At 43.1% G+C, this 17,220-nt stretch overlaps 2 protein-coding genes across 3 annotated transcripts in view; both read left to right on the forward strand.

Annotated features, from left to right (window-relative positions):
* BRMS1 (BRMS1 transcriptional repressor and anoikis regulator) overlaps positions 1 to 6,235 on the forward strand; it is a 30,056-nt gene extending 23,821 nt beyond the window's left edge. For both annotated transcript variants that reach the window (XM_069965225.1, XM_069965224.1), the window contains exons 8-11: positions 530 to 594; positions 3,346 to 3,385; positions 3,754 to 3,877; positions 5,758 to 6,235. In XM_069965225.1, the coding sequence (XP_069821326.1) occupies positions 530 to 594; positions 3,346 to 3,385; positions 3,754 to 3,877; positions 5,758 to 5,881 (353 nt within the window). In that variant the 3' untranslated portion in view covers positions 5,882 to 6,235. The remainder of the gene's footprint in view (positions 1 to 529; positions 595 to 3,345; positions 3,386 to 3,753; positions 3,878 to 5,757) is intronic.
* An 8,986-nt stretch (positions 6,236 to 15,221) lies between these two features.
* RIN1 (Ras and Rab interactor 1) overlaps positions 15,222 to 17,220 on the forward strand; it is a 29,080-nt gene continuing 27,081 nt past the window's right edge. The window contains exons 1-2 of the mRNA XM_069965226.1: positions 15,222 to 15,262; positions 15,534 to 15,601. Coding sequence (XP_069821327.1) covers positions 15,579 to 15,601 — 23 coding nt within the window. The 5' untranslated portion in view covers positions 15,222 to 15,262; positions 15,534 to 15,578. The remainder of the gene's footprint in view (positions 15,263 to 15,533; positions 15,602 to 17,220) is intronic.

Here is a 17,220-nt window from a genome sequence, read left to right on the forward strand (position 1 = left end):
CTACCTCTCCATGCTCCCTGGTGTTCTCTTCGCTCCTGTCCGCAGCCACCGATGCAACTTCAGAGTTGTTCTCTGAAGTGAAAGGCTGCTCAGCCAATCACTGGCTGCTGCAGTCCCTTCCCGGACGGTGATTTGCTGAGCAACTCTAAAGTTGCTTCAGACAGGAGCGAAGAGAACACCGGGGACTATGGAGAGGTAATGTATGGACTTTATTATTATGTCGTTGGCTGCGCATCACTATTACATGTAGTGGTACGCACCTGGCAGCCAATGATTTTAGGTCAGCACCTAAAGACTTGATCAGCTGATGATCGCTGTCTATATTACACAGAGCGATGATCTGCCACTACCCCCCCCCCCCATCCCTGAGTTAAAGTATGTTAAGTATGTTAATTAAGTATGTATTAAAGTATGTTAATACGGGTTAATAAAAAAAAATCAAAGTATTTAATTTTCCTGTGTATTTTAGTAGCTATAAAGCTCTACTATATCTCTGTTAGGAAGCCATTCTCCTTGACTATTATTCTAGGTCCTTATATTGTATACATGTTGCGAGACTTGGATATCCTAGAGGACTGGACTGCTATCAAGAAGGTAAGCGGAACCTCATCAATGTATAGGGTTGAGGTCGACAATTAAAGGGGAACTCTTCTATCGAATCAGCTGGTGTCGGTTGGTTTTATAGATTTATTAAAAAAAAAATCTATTTAAAAATCTCAAGTCTTTAGCAGCTGCTGTATGTCCTGCAGTAGTGGTGTATTCTCTCCAGTCTGACACAGTGCTCTCTGCTGCCACCTCTGTCCATGTCAGGAACTGTCCAAAGCAGGTTTTCTATGGGGATTTGTTACTGCTTTAGACAGTTCCTGACATGGACAGAGATGGCAGCAGAGAACACTGAAAAAATACACCTCTTCCTGTAGGACATACAGCAGCTGATAAGTACTGGAAGACTGTAGATTTTTAAATAGAAGTAAATTAAAATCTATGAAACTTTCTGACACCAGTTGAGTTTAAAGAAAAAACAAACAAAAACTTTTTGCTGCTTTTGGCTCTTTAAAGGGAACCATTCACCCCAAAAATGCCCAGGAAGCCATAAAAACGTGGTAATGAAGCCTCCTGCACTGTTTGCATATGTGCTTTGTAAATGTCCCGCAACATATGAAAATTATTAGTCATGTGGGCGTTCCTCAGTGCGGGACTAGTCACTGATGGCGCGTTCGAGTTGGCTGTAATCCCACCTTTCTGAGAGTGCCTGTGCTCAGGGACGGCCCATCTGGGCGTGATACTCAGTGCAGGAGCCTGCTGCAGGTCACAGAGAGGCTGTCCCTAAGCGGCAACACACCCAAAGAGGCAGGATTACAACCAACTGGAAGGCGCCATCGGTGACTAGTCCCGCCCACATGACTAGTTAAGGGTAATTTGCATACGGGGCGGGACATTTACAAACTTCATTTTCCGGAAATATCTGCAAAGCTGATGGGTGTCAGGTACATGTTTGCAAGCATGTTTGATGCTTTATTACACGGTATGTATAGGGCTTCCTGGGTATTCTTACAGCGACTGGTTCCCTACATGTCATGGTTTCCTATTATTGTAGGTCCTGTCCACACCCTGATTAATAGTCTGACATGTTTTCTTTGACACCTACTGGGCCCTTAGGCAATTTTTTTTTTTCCATCATCAAGAGTTCTGTAAGAAGCCGTGGAATCACTGGGAGACTATAGTGTAATCCTATACATGTCCCTAGGCTGTGCTAGCCCTGCCCCGACCTATTAAAGCACAACAGCATATTAGTCTTGGGTTACTTGATGTAATCATTATAAGTAAGGAGTATTGGTAAGAAATACTGTTCTACTGTAAACTAGACCCTCTTGTAACCCTATAATTTCCTCTCTAATTTAGTAGCAAAGTGCTGGCCCTGGATTGGAACCATCAGCCGATGTGTAATTGTCCTATTTAAGAATCTCCAGTCTTCCAGTACTTTTCATCTGCTGTATGTTCTGCAGAAAGTTGTGTAGTTTTACACAGTGCTCTCTGCTGCGACCTCTGTCCATGTCAGGAACTGTCCAGAATAGGAGAGGTTTTTTTTTTACATATAAATAATTTACAAATCTGTATAACTTTCTGACACCCGTTGATTTGAAAACACTTTTTCCCCCTCTGGAGTACCCCTTTAATACTTTACAAGCAGCGTTATCACCCTTTTCCATATTTATCTTGAAGGGACTGCAGCACTTAAATTTTCTCTTACTGATTAGAGTCAGATACTAAAACTTGTTCTTTTATTCTAATCTGTTTCTACTTTCGGACTGTAATATTTTTTTTATTTCACTTTTTGTACTTTGTTATGGGGGCTGCTATATTGCCTGGGCTGTTTTTAACAGCATTTAGTGACCTGCGTTACAGCAAGACTCATGAACATAGATGACAAGAGACAGACTCTGTCCCCTGAAGATGAATGTGAAACATTACTGGGCATGCTCTGTGACCTGTGAAGAGGTCATTGCACAGGGAGCTGCTATTGTCTCCTCTATCAACTGGTATCACTTGATGCTGCAATGCTTTACAGATCACTTTACAGCAACCTCCTTTTATCACCACAGACAGAACAGGAAGTCTTAACTAAGGGTCCTATTTCATGGATCGACAATTATCGCTCCGTGGAACAGAGACAACGATTGGCTGATCGTTTATTTTGGTTCAAACCTAAAATCATCGGGCACCGACCGTGCAGCGCTGCGTGGAATAGTGATGCGCGGCGGGTGATCATAGATTTCAAAAGCACCATGCTTTACATAAACATGTTGCATGTCTTCTCCTTCGCTTCTTCTTCCTCCCCGTCCCGTGCGCAGCAGAAGGAGAGCAGGAGAAGCCCTGCAACCTGCTTAGGTAAAAGTATGGTGTTTAAAACAAGTGCTGCAAGGACATCGGTAGCTATGTTCCTGCATCCCTCGCTAAACGTTTATCAGGCCGTGTAATAGGCCCAGTAAACGAACACCGATCTAGCGGAACGGCGCTGTTTATATTATTGATCGGGCCGCCATCGGCCTGTGGAATAGGACCCTTAGTTTTAGCCCCAGTGGTGAGTATGAAAACTGCAAGATCTCAGAATAATTTTAGAATGTAGATACAAAAATGGGAAATAAAAAAAATAAAAAAACACTAGAAATTCTTTAAAAAAAAATGTGTAACATAAAAACATTTTTTTAAACAATAAGTCATTTTCCCTTTTAGGCTTGTTCCTTCTCCTTTAGCTGGCCGCATAATACACAGGGAAATCTTATTATATGGTTCATAAATAAGATTATCTGGAACAACCAATCGCTTTCTGTTTTTCTACTTTAGGCCAAAGCTGCAGTTTCTCCCCAGAAGAGGAAATCAGACAGTAAGTAAATGTGAAGATGTCTACAATGAAAAGTATCTAAGAGAAAACACTGGCCCTGTAGGTTTGGTTATAATCTCTTGACCCCAGCCTGGTCCCTATATTAACACCCATGATCATCTAAGTGCATACAAAAGTGTTGTGAAGTGAAACTGGCTCAGTTGTCCCCAGCAACCAATCAGATTCCATCTTTCATTCCTCACAGACTCTTTTGAAAATGAAAGGTGGAATCTGATTGGTTGCTAGGGGCCACTGAGCCAGTTTCACTTTACACCATGTTTGATAAATCTCCCCCATAATTCACACCTTGAAGCTCCTATCTGCTTTATGGCTTTTACCTAGAGTTGCCGCTTTTGTCCTCTCCTGTTTAGGTGGAAAAGCTGAGAAGCAACATTTCAGTGCTCGCTGTGAAGATGGCTGCCTCTACTATGAAGGAGAGAGCTTTACCAAAGGAGAAGCCATTATTCTTGACATGAAAGATGAGCCACCCTCACAGTAAGGAACACTTTAATACTCTTAAAGGGGAATAAATTATTTTTCTTTTAAATTGTCTGGTGTCAGAAAGTTACATAGACTTGTAATTAACTTCTATTTTAAAATCTGAAGTCTTCCAGTACTTATCAGCTGCTGTATGTCCTGCAGGAAGTGGTGTATACTTTCCCATCTGACACAGTGCTCTCCGCTGCCACCTCTGTCCATGTCAGGAACTGTCCAGAGCAGGAGAGGGTTTCTATAGAGATTTGCTGCTGCTCTGGACTGTTCCTGTGTCAGACTGGAAAGAATACACCACTTCCTTCAGGACATACAGCAGCTTATAAGTACTGGTAGACTTGAGATTATTCTAACTTTTTTGTATACACTCTATAGATGACATTTTCTGCATCTTGACTGAATATATTTTATAAACATTTTCCAAGAGACTAGTCCTTTTTACATGGAACAAAAACCACTGACTTGAAGTAGTTTCCAAGGATCTAATCTTCATTTCTTTCCAAATGATTTTTTCTGCTTTCATTGTAGTCCAGTGACACCTCATGAGAGTGCAGCCCAGATACTGCCCCCTGCTGGGTCACTCAGGAGTGCACACGTAATCACATATGTCAGTGCACAAGTACAATGCAACTTAGGGCCATATAAGATTGTCTGACGTTTCCATGTAAGCGAGCGCTAGATCTGCTAGATTGGCGCTCGCTTACTGAACCTATAATTGTGCATGAGGGTTGTATATGTGTATATATCTAGTTAGTGATGTCCGTACAGCCCTGTTCAGTGACAAGCCGCTTAGTAGGACATCCCCTGGACAGTGATTGGCTGAGTGGCCTGTCACTAAAGAGACAGCAGTGAGCGAGGAACATGGGCAAATGGCTGCAGGACACTGGGGAAGAATAGGTAAGTATAAACGTTATTATTTTTACACTGTCATCAGCCTGTACACCTAGCAATGTGTGGCCTAATCGGGCAGATGATGGCTCCCCTGTAATAGGGCCCTTACAGAAGGCAGCTGGCTGCACTTTCATAGCAAGCACTGCAGCTCAGGCAGACTGTACAGGATGGGTCCTCTCTCCCTAGCCCGAAGTGGGACAACAAGGAGGGAGAGAGGTAGTCAAGAAGAAGAGAGGCAAAAAAGACAAATTTGTTCAGCTGTACTACAACACCATTCGCACTAGGCAGGAGCACGTTGCCATGGCTGGAATTGCAAGAATAAGACCATTACTCTTACCAGGCACTGGGCTTGGTGTCAGCAATGTGTTCCTTTCTCCTGATATATTACACAGGCCAATTCTCTGCCCAGTCAGGGCCAACATTCAGCAGACCAACAAACAAATCAGAAGATGTGCTACAGTCTGGATTCACGGACCTCCTGGCATCATGTATCATTTTGATGCCGGGAGCTTCAAATCTGTTTAAATCTTTGCTGATACAGTTCAGCTGTGCGGCTGTGTCAGTACAGTACCGCAAAGATTTAAACACTTGCAGAGCTCCCGGCATCATAAGAACATATGATGCCAGGAGGTCCTTGAATCCGGTCCATACACATCTTCCATTCACGGACCGTATTTACGTAACGTGTGAATGCATCCTAAGGCTGTGCGGTAACAGGGATACTTGCTTAGTTTGCCCCCCTGACAGCACCACCATCTACACAGATACCTGCCAGAAACATCAGAGGATGATTATTGGGTAATTTGTGTTCATCTAACAGTGCAAAGTCATAGGACAATATAATAATCACAGATGGCGCTTTTTTCTGTTGGATGTTGTGGGCGGCAGAAGAATGCATTGTGTCACGTTCACGGACGGTTGGAGAGATTGTTTGTCACATACCCCTGGGGCTTTTTGCAGCTTTTCATAATGCTAATGTCTTCTGCCTGCAGGGCGGTGATCACAGCAGTGAGTACAGGAGAAGTTTGGCTGAGAAGAGGAGACAGCAGCAAAACCAAGATCTACGTCTCCCAACTACAGAAAGGCAAATACTCAGTGAGAAGGGCAGGGAAGTGAGCTGGGCCTTACCCCTTCTCCAGCGATCAGCATGAATTACAACATGGTGGCGGCTATATGAATTGAAATATATATATATGTGCAGAGAAGGCATGTCGTGTCTGTGCTGGAACTAATTCAGCATTGCTCTAGCTGTGTGGACTGGATGGTGTGTATGTATTGTGTGGAAGTAGAATCTATAATGCTTTTAACTAGAACACTGCGATAAGACTGGGAAGTAGTGACTGAACTGAACAGTCTTTTTTTAGATATAGTATATAAATATTTTCCTATATTCACATTTTTGCACAAATGAAATATGTATTTTTATATCCATGAAATTAGTAGACAATAAAGGAATTTGTTTGAAGGCGACCATTTCTGGGATTTTGTGTTTCATTCGCTTGAGAAAAGTTCATTCATATATTGTGAATTCATTAATATATATATATATATATATATATATATATATATATATATATATATATAATATGCATATTGCAGGTGCCATAGAAAAATAGGGAAAAAAAAGCTATACTTACCTACCCCCGGAATCCTTGCAGCTCATGTTTGGCTCCCTCCAGTCCTCCACTGCTCCTGTCTTCTCCCTGATTCCAAGATAAAAGCTTAGAACGGGACCTGCCTGCTCAGCCGCAGCAGTGTCACGGTCTTGCCTATTGATTGGCTGAGTAGGCACCTCTTGGAAGCAGACAGAAGAGAAGAGCAGCAGAGGTGAGTATAGTTTTTTTTCTATTTGCCAGAATTTTTTAGACACCCCTTTCACCGCTGACTCTGGCTAAATCACTCCATCACAATGTCAAATGTCCAATTTTATTTTTTTCTTCTTGATTTACCCAGTCATTCTCTACATTGGAAGACTTAGACTGCATGTGTTTCTATACAGTTAGAAGACATATGGTCATGAGAAAAAGAAAGTATACCCATACAAAAATGTATTCTGTTTTTATCCAGCCTATGTTTGACCATGCCTTTGCCTGACCATTCAGACTCGTCGTTGACCTCCTTATATTGACCTAGCCTGTCTGACCAGTTTTCTCTGTCTCTCTCTGGTTTTTCCTCAGTCTTGTGTTTTTACCTCCTACGTGCTGTTGAGGGGTTGACCTGCCCTGTCAGACCTCTCCCGTTCCCTTATATGCACTGTTCTCCAGGGAAGGGGCAGCTGCTTAGGGTGGATTGTCCAAATAGGTAGGGACGGTTGCATTGGTGAGAGCAGGGCTGCACTGATCCCCCACTATTTGTGAAAATTACGTACCCCCATGACTCAATAGCTTGTAGAACCATATTTAGTAGCAATAACTGAAATAATGGTTCTCTGTATGACTTTATCAATATTTCACATATTAACGCATATGTATGGGTCAAAGGCATGCTACTTCTCCTTAAAGGGAACCTGTCACCTTGAAAATGCTACCTAAGCTATCGCCATCATGTTATAGAGCAGAAGGAGCTGAGCAGATTGATATATATCTTTATGGAGAAAAAATTCAGTATAAATTGTAATTTATTGAGTGAAATCTCTGATGTTTCCATGCTAAGAGTCCAGACCATAGTGACTCCGCCCACTGGACTCCTTAGCCTAGAATGATCAGGGATTTTAATCAACATATTACAAGTTATACTGAATCTTTTCCCACAAAGTTAGATATCAATCTGCTCAGCTTTTCCTGCTCTATAACATGATGGTGGTAGATAAGATAGTATTGTCTTAGTGACAGGTTCCCTTTAAGAAGAATCCTCTATAAAGATTTGTGGAGACACTCCGATCCACTGGGAATTCTGGGAAGAAAGGATATGCAAATAGCTCTCACACCACTTAGGCAAAGTGATGTCCCTTCAAGTCAGTGTTTTACCATTAGGAGTCTTAGAACATTGACTGGGGGTGTATGCCAAGCCAAAAATCTCTCCAAAATGAAAGATTGCCGATAGGCCTCCCAATAGCCAGCCAACACCTTGCTCTGCACAAGAGGGGCAACAGAACAGCTGTCTGCAGATGAGAAGTCTTGGCATAGTTCCCCAGTCAATGTTCTAAGACTCCTAGATGGAATAAAACACTGACTTGATGGGACACTACTTTGCCTAAGTGGTGTGAGAGCTATTTTAATATCCTTTCTTTGTAGATCTAAGTATAGATTTTTTAAAAATTTTATTTATGGTTACAAATCCCCTTCATCCATTTATACTACCTCATCCATATTTTTTCCCCCTCCTTGGCTAAACTTAAGGGATATGTAAATATTTTCAGTTCCTGTAACTATATAACCTGGTTCTGCAGGAATTTTGACCTGCTCTTCACGTTCCTTCAGGTACTTGAGGTTAGTGGGTATTGGTTTATGCACAGCTCTCTTAAAGCGCTGCCCAGCATTTCAAGTGAATTGAGGTCTGGACTTTGGGCCATTGTAACACCTTGATCCTTTTTTTTTTTTCCAGTCATTCTGTTTTAGATTTGTTGGTACTCTTGGGATTTTTTATCCTGCTGCATGACCCACTTTCGGACAGGATTTAGTCGGATAGATAGATAGCCGCACAGTTGCCTGTAAAGTACTTTGTTATATGTTGTTCATGGCCGACTCCATGAATGTGAGGTGCCCAGCCCCAAATCATCCCTCTCCACCACTGTGCTTGACTGTTGTGTGCTGATATGCCTGACCAGGCAATGCGCTGCACATTATGGCCAAACATCTCCACTTTGGTCTTTGGACACATATAAAAAAAATTATATATTGTTAGCAGCTGTAGAAAAAAGCAAAAAAAAAAAGCAATACTTACCTACACCCAGTCCACTGCAGTTCCTGTCTGGCACTTCTGGTCCTCCAGAGAACTTGGAGCAGGACTTGCCCGCTCAACCAATCACTGGCTGTAGTGGTGTCTCTGACGATGATTGGCTAAGCGGGCAGGTGTCTTGCTGTGGGCTCTTCTCTCATTAGCAGGAAGAAGAGATGAGCGACAGGGATATTTTCTATATAGATTTTCCAGCATTGGTTTGGGTTATTAATGTTATTGTTCTTGGCCATGCTGTAATACTTGTGTAACAAGGTCACTTGCCGACCGGTGAGTCTTTTTAGATCACTTTTGACCTTTTTTCAGAAGCTTGTACTCACAGATGTATGACCTGAGAAAGTGAGATGTAATACTCTCGAAATGCGTAGACCAATAGAAAGTGCATCCCCTATACTTACCTGTCACTTCAGTGACAACCATGATGGGGATCTTCCGGGAGCTAGTGCTCAGCAAAGATCACCATTGTTGCTTCCACTCCATTTGCTTGTGTGTTCTTCATAATACAGTGCTTTATCTTAGTCAACCACCTTTGATGCTTCAACATACTTACCAACAATCCCAGTTTTGGCAGGATAATCCTGTGACATGACAAATTATAATTTGGTGATGTTCCTGGGCAGTTTTAGAGTGCAGGGTTTATATGTATACTACCCACTTTTGTCCTATAGCCATGTCAAAAGTTTTAATCAGTTGGGGGTCAAAACTAGAACCAGTGGGGAGAAGAACGAAGCTTAGAGCTTCTCTTCCCACCTCGCTGCAGGAGTTGAGTCCAATATAGAACTTACTATGGAAACAGGGAGAAGCGCGGTGTAGCGCTTCTCTCTTCATCTTGTTGCAGGAGATGAACCCATAGGGGGAGATTTATTAAACATGGTGTAAAGTGAAACTGGCTCAGTTGCCCCTAGCAACCAATCAGATTCCACTTTCCATTCCTCACAGACTCTTTGGAAAATGAAAGGTGGAATCTGATTGGTTGCTAGGGGCAACTGAGCCAGTTTCACTTTACACCATGTTTGATAAATCTCCCCCATAAACTCACTGTAGAAGCGTGCGGCCTATATTGCTTCTCCTCCCATCTTGCTTAGCCCATAGACTCACTATGGAAATGCGTCTGCTGTCACGACCATAGAGCGAGGAGAGAACATGCTTAAGGGCCCTATTCCACCGGACGATTATCTCTCAGATTATCGTTAAATCGTTCGAATCTAAACGATATTCGTTCGTTTGAATAGCAGTTAACGACTAACGACCGAACGAGAAAACGTTGATCGTTTAATAAGACCTGGACCTATTTTTATCGTTGCTCGTTCGCAAATCGTTCGCATTGAATAAGACGTCGTTTGGTCGTTCGCTGTAGTGATGAACGCAATAGCGACGACAAGACGACCGCAAGTAACGATTATCTTTTCATGTAAACGATTTCAGTTTTTTCGTAATAGTGGTCGTTTGGATTGTTTATCGTTAACGATTATGCAAACTATCGGTGGAATAGGGCCCTTACTCATGGTACTTTTACACGGAGCGATAATTCGCCCAATTGCACTATTAACGATTTTGAATGAACGATTTTTTTTTAATAACGATCAGCGTTTAGACGGAACGATACATCGTACGGAAAATTCGCTATGCGATCGTTTAAGCCTATCTCGCACATAAGTGAAATCGCTGAAAGACTGAACAATCTGCGGATTTTTTGCGAACGATCAACGATGATTTGAGAACATGTTGAAAGATCAAAATGAACGATTTTTTTGCTCGTCGTTTGATCGTACGCTGCGTTTACACGTACGATTATCGTTCGAATTCGACCGTTATGGTGCAAAAATGAACGATCAATCGTTCCGTGTAAAACCACCATTAGGGTCCATTTACACAGAAAGATTATCTGCCAAAGATTTGAAGCCAAAGCCAGGATTGGATTTTAAAAAAGGAAAAATCTCAGGCTTTCCTTTATGACCTGATCTCTGTTTATAGTCTGTTTCTGGCTTTGGCTTCAAATCTTTAACAGATAATCTTTCTGTGTAAATGGACCCTTATGGCCCTATTCCACCGGACGATTATCGTTCGCATAATCGTTAACGAATAACTATCTCAAACGGCCGCTATTGCGAAAGACCTGGAAAACGTTCACTCATTTCCATGGAACGATAATCGTTACTTATGATCGTATTTGCAGTCGTTTTTTTCTTCGCTATTGCGTTCGTATCTACTACGAACGACATCTTATTCAATGCGAACGAGCAACGATAAAAATAGGTCCAGGTCTTATAAAGCGATCAACGATTTCTAGTTCGGACGTTAATCGTTAACTGCATTTCAACCGAACGATTATCGTTTATATTCGAACGATTTAACGATAATCTGAACGATAATCGTCTGGTGGAATAGGGCCCTTAGCCTCATCTATTGAAAAAAACAAAAACAACAAGCTAGGGATGCTGTAACTATAGACGATGCAAAAATAGAGACAGTCTGAGTAATGTAGTTGTGTGGTATGTGGCATATCCATACTATATATTCTACTGAGGTTGGAAAGTAGTAAATGACACAGCCCAGAATCCCTCCATAAACTCTATTATATATATAATAAAAAAGCGCCGGCCACTTAGATACCTACAACAAGAAATCAGTGTTTTGACTGCAGGGTATATCTGATGCGTTGGGGCGTGTGAGAATCCGTGACTCACGTCTGGACGTCAATGAGTTTGTTTAATCAGTCACTATACGGAAGGAATGCCATATCCCATAAGGTGTAGGAGCAGCGTGACAGTGGGGGGAGATGAGGCTAAACGTTTTATATAAAGTCTGAGAAAATGTCCGATACCTGAGACACACAGGCCGCACCGACGGACGGATTATCCACAGAAGATCCAAACTAGATCTGAGGCTTTACTCCCCCTACACTTATCCTCTGTATCAGGGTTGGGGAACCTTGGCTGTCCAGCTGTTGCAAAACTACAACTCCCATCATGCCTGGACAGCCAAAGCTTTAGCTTTGGCTGTCCAGGCATGATGGGAGTTGTAGTTTTGCAACAGCTGGAGTGCTAAGGTTCTCTATTCCTGCTCTATATGTTAGTATGGTGGGACAACCACAATGTGTGATATGGCATTATATCCAGCAGCCTTTATCACCCTATGGCTTCCGTCTCTCTCTGCCCCTGCTCTCTGGCACTCGGGTCACATCACTTGTGTGCTTGCACAGCAGGAAGCAAGAGGAGACACTGGTGGACTGCATGGGAGCCAGGTGTGAAGGGGGGTGTTTCTTTGTTTTTACAGAGGTGACTAACTACAGGGTAATGCATACATGGGGGATACTACAAACTGGTGGACTAACTACTGGGGGGATGACTTATATGGGGAATTCCTACTAGGGAGAATGGCTACATAGGGAATACTACCTACTGGGGGCCTACCTGCTCAGAGAAGCCTACTATATCAAAGCACAGAGGGCCCTAAGTACTATATGGGGCAATGATGGAACCTAAGTGCTATATGGGGCACAGAGTGGACTTAACTACTGTATGGGGGCACAGAGGGGACCCAACTACTATATGGGGGCACAGAGGGGACCTAACTATTATATGTGTTCAATCAAAAAACCTAAAATGGCGTGCATTTGGTTTAAGAGCTCCCTGTACTGGGTGGCAGGGCGAGTGGGGGAGGGGCACGGTCTGTATAGCGGGGTCTACTGCACTGTCCTCTAACCCAGGAAGTCTCCCTCACCTTCCAAATCATAGCAGATCCTCTTCAGCTGGGGCTTACCTCAGGAGACAGGACTGTGGAGGTAATCTCTTCATAGCTGTAACCCCTCTCTCCCTGGCAGAGAGTGCTACAGCTTTATGCCCACATATGACCTGCTCATTCCTTCATACTTCCTGCACAGTGTCGTACTGGGGTATCTGGGGCCCACCAGAGGAATTGATCCTGGGGGCCCACCAATGAAGAAACTGTGCGAAATTACATGTCACTCAGTGTTTGTGCAGGTTCTAAAACTGGGGGCCCACCGGAGGATCCACTGTTCCTGCAGTCTCTGTCAGCCCTTGTGTTTCCCATCCTCTATTCCTGCTATAATGTACCTGCACTCACACTCATCTATACACACTGGTGCTATAATATGCCTACGCTTACACTCAGTTATACACACTGCTGCTATAATGTGTCTGCACTTACACTCAGCCATTCACACTGCTGTATAGAAAAATTTCTGTCACTGTCCTCCTGCACAGCTCTGTGATTCTCACGTCCTGATTGGTCCATGCTGAACACACACCCCTTCTCCATTGCTGTCATGTGACCACACAGACCTCTGACAGCATCCCTGCTTCTCTATTCTAGCCTGTTGTACTACGCTACTGCATTATGGGGATCTGCAGTTCCATCCTGTATCTATAAACTGCTGCTGTGTTATCAGGGTTATACAGTTACTATACATTATACTCCACATGCTGATTGCTGTTCTACATGTCACTCAGAATAAAAAAATCTTTATTTTTGGGGTGTGGAGCCAATTGTCTGCATATCAGTGATTTCTTATGGGAAAATTTGCTTTGGTTTAAGAGTGATTTGGATTACAAGCGCGGTCCCGGAACGAATTATGCTCGTAATCCAAGGCACTACTATACTTTGTATACTGGATTTGCCAGCAACTAGCAGCATAATGGATAATATTTTAACTTTTTTTTTCACATGTTGCAACTAAAACCTAAACTAAAACTGTAAGGGACTCACTAAGGTTCTGTCGTCCAAGGGGCTCCATAAACCTGGAGACAGTTCTATCATTTGCATTAAGCAGTGTGGAATGAGCAGGTGGACGGACTATGTTTGCATACTCTACACTGTGTACACATTTCCATTATATGGTCCGATCAATGATATTCTCCCCTATGGCTGTTTGTATAGCAATGGCAGCTCAGCTAGTGTATAGCGCTTCAGCTCTTGGAATGAGGGGGTGGTGTTAATAAACTGCAGGGATTGAGTGGATGGCTGGACTTTGTAGTTCGCCACAGTCACTTTCACACACTGACTTGTCACGGTCACTGGTGGTCCTAAGAGCTACTGCAGTAGGGCACAGGCTGCTCCATCTGGCACTTCCCTTTCATCTCTCCCTATGGGGTCCACTGTAATGAATTTAGTAGGGATTGCACCTTTGTTCTTGATGGTGGTAATAGTGGTCAGTGCCGTGGACCTTTATTACCTTGATAATGCGGTCTGGTATGATAACTAGATTGTGGGGACGCCCTTGTTGATTGTATAGTGCGGATTAAACCAGATCTAGATATACTGCATAGATCCATGAGATTGGCATTCTATTGATCTCGGCTGCTGCAGCCAAGAGCAATAGATTGCAGAGCCAGAATCAGCGCCACTACAGCGCAGACCCCCGGCCGGTTCAGATGCGGGGATCACTCCTACGCGGGGTGGGGGTTGACAGGTGTTGGGAACTGTCCAGAGAAGGAGAGGTTTTCTATGGGGATTTGCTACTGCTCTGGACAGAGGTGGCAGAAGAGAGCACTGTGTCAGACTGGAAGGAATACACCACTTCCTGCAGAGCATACAGCAGCTGATAAGTACTGGAAAACCTGAGTTTTTTTTTTTTTTATAGAATTAAATTACAAATACTGTGTACAGTTTTGGGCACCGGTATATAAGAAGGACACAGCTGAACTGGAGCGGGTGCAGAGGAGGGCGACAAAGGTCATTAAGGGAATAGGTGGGTTACAGTACCAGGACAGGTTATCAAGCTTGGGGTTATTTACGCTAGAAAAAAGACGTCTTAGGGGCGATCTGATCACAATGTACAAATATATGAATGGACAGTACAGAGATCTTTGTATTGATCTTTTTACTCCTAGGCCTGTAACCATGACAAGGGGGCATCCTCTACATCTAGAGGAAAGAAGATTTTACCATCAGCATCGACGCGGGTTCTTTACTGTAAGAGCGGTAAGACTGGAACTCTCTGCCACATGATGTTGTCATGGCCGATTCATTAAATAAGTTCAAGGGAGGCCTGGATGCTTTTCTTGAAAAATATAATATTATAAGTTATGGGCATTAGATTTACGGTGATGCGTTGATCCGGGGATTATTCTGGTCGCCATTGGAGTCAGGAGGGAGTTTTCTCCCTGTGGTGGGGCGGTTGTCGTCTGCCTTGTGGGGGTTTACTATGTTACTAAATCTATTTATAACATTCACCAGTTGATTTAAAATCTGTTTTTATCTCTCCGGAGTACCCCTTTAAGATGACATATACTTTTACGGAAAAACCCTAACACCCAATAACAAGGATAAATATTTTCACAGTTCTCCTAGACAGCTGTTAGCATTGCAGATCACAATGTGGAGGCATCTGTCATAACCACCAATAGCTTCTTGGAATCCCTAAAGCTTCTTTTCTTTCACAAGTCTCTGCAGGGCAGGCATGTGGAGAGAAGAGGCAGCATGGGAGACGGAGAAGGGGAGGAGAAGTGGAAAGACTGAGTGAAGGATCTGCGTATACACCTTGCAACACCCTTAGGGTTAGTCACCCTGGGAACGCCCATAGGGGTGGGAGAAAGAGGGAGAAAGAGATTCCAGACTCTGCGTCCCAAAGGAAGGCAGAAGGTAAGTGGGACATTACTTCTGATGTATGTTATTAGTGACGGGCTGTCATCTATGGGGACAAGTAGACGGCAATATAAGAGTAATACAAAGTAATAGCATGACATAGTCATAGTCTACAGACTCACATGTGATGACTGATCTCACAAGCCGACAGGGCAAGGAGTTTACTCACCGCACAGTTTTCCGGTGGTTTTACCAAAGTTCAGCTAGGAAGTATTAATCTTTCGGCTCTGATTGTAACGTGACTCTCTAATCCTCTCCCTAAATTCAGAACAAGCATCTGGTACATAGGAGGACGCAGGCTGGAGCTACTGGCATGGACGGCGTATCCGAGCCCAGGTACACCATTTAACCATTTCTTCATCACCGTCATTGAATCTACATATATATATATATATATATATATATATATATATATATATATGTTTAGGGACATATTCCTATTGTACAGTCAGCCATGCTTATTTCAGGGTTACCATATAACGGTGCACTGTAATTATTAACATATCTATATTGTTTGTTATGTTACTTTCTGTATGGAAGCTAGCTCAATAAACCTGTCATTCCTTAGCGTATGTATGTGAGAGGGGAACTGTCACTAATCCTGACCTGCCTGCTTTAGCAAATACATGCAATCTAAGCTATTCCTTTAAACAGGAACTGTCACCACTTCTGACTAGAGATGGGCGAGTAGTGAAATATTCAACTTTCGAGAATTCAAATCGAATAGGCACCGAGATTCGACTATTTGAACGAATATTCGATCCCATTATAGTCTATGGGAAAAAAATTCTCGGCACTTGGAAATCAAAATTCGACCACTACATTAGACATTAGGGTGAGCATGCCTGGGTGCACCCAACACCCAAAAATCACAGTATAATGCCACTCTCTGCAGTTGCGAAAGAAAAATATTTGCGAACGCTTTTGTGAACGTTTAAGGCAATGTTCACACATTTGCTTTGTATTTCTTGCGCAGTGTTACATACATGATTCCAATGTGAGTCTGTACAGCGGCATGTTATTCGCGCGCATCACGCGTCATGCTATACGAATGTTACTGGAACAGTATGCATGACGTGCCTTTTTTCTGGGCTACTGGAACAGTATATATCAGGTGCCCTTGGTCTACTGGAACAATATGTATCACGTGCCTTTTACTGGGCTACTGGAACAATATGTATCACGTGCCTTTTTTCTGGGCTACTGGAACAGTATATATCAGGTGCCCTTGGGCTACTGGAACAATATGTATCACATGCCTTTTACTGGGCTACTGGAACAATATGTATCACGTGCCTTTTACTGGGCTACTGGAACAATATGTATCACGTGCCTTTTACTGGGCTACTGGAACAATATGTATCACGTGCCTTTTACTGGGCTACTGGAACAGTATGTATAACATGCCTTTTACTGGGCTACTGGAACAGTATGTATTAATGTGCCCTTAGTGGACTAAACCAGGGACACTATAGGTCACTTGTACACACAGGGTACTGGAATGAATACACCTGCCTGCTGATGCTGATTCTGTTATCATCTATTTCTTAGCACTGAGATGACTTTTTCGCTGTATCTTAGGCCTGAAAAGGACTTTTGGGTTCTGTAGTAATCCTGCCTAACCAAAACGCTACTAAAACCTATCTCTCCCTGCTGCAAGAACTTTCCCTGGCTAGGTTGAAAGCTCATCTGCGGTCGAGAGGTGGGAGCCAAGTATTTAAGATTTGAGGTCATGTGGTTCAGCCACCCAATGAGGGTACACGCCGTTTTCGCGCTGCGTGCGTACTCCCAGGGTCCCTCACGGCCTCCCTGCATGGTCATTGGATTAAAAAAAAGCGCCAACTGCAATGGGAGAGCTTTCGAATGTTTCCCGTGTATTCGCCACACTACTCGATTGAATTCGAATCTTTCGAATACCTCAATATTCGATCGAATATCATCTTGATCTAATCGTA

Source organism: Dendropsophus ebraccatus, chromosome 4 (assembly GCF_027789765.1).
Source record: "Dendropsophus ebraccatus isolate aDenEbr1 chromosome 4, aDenEbr1.pat, whole genome shotgun sequence".
NCBI lineage: Eukaryota > Metazoa > Chordata > Amphibia > Anura > Hylidae > Dendropsophus > Dendropsophus ebraccatus.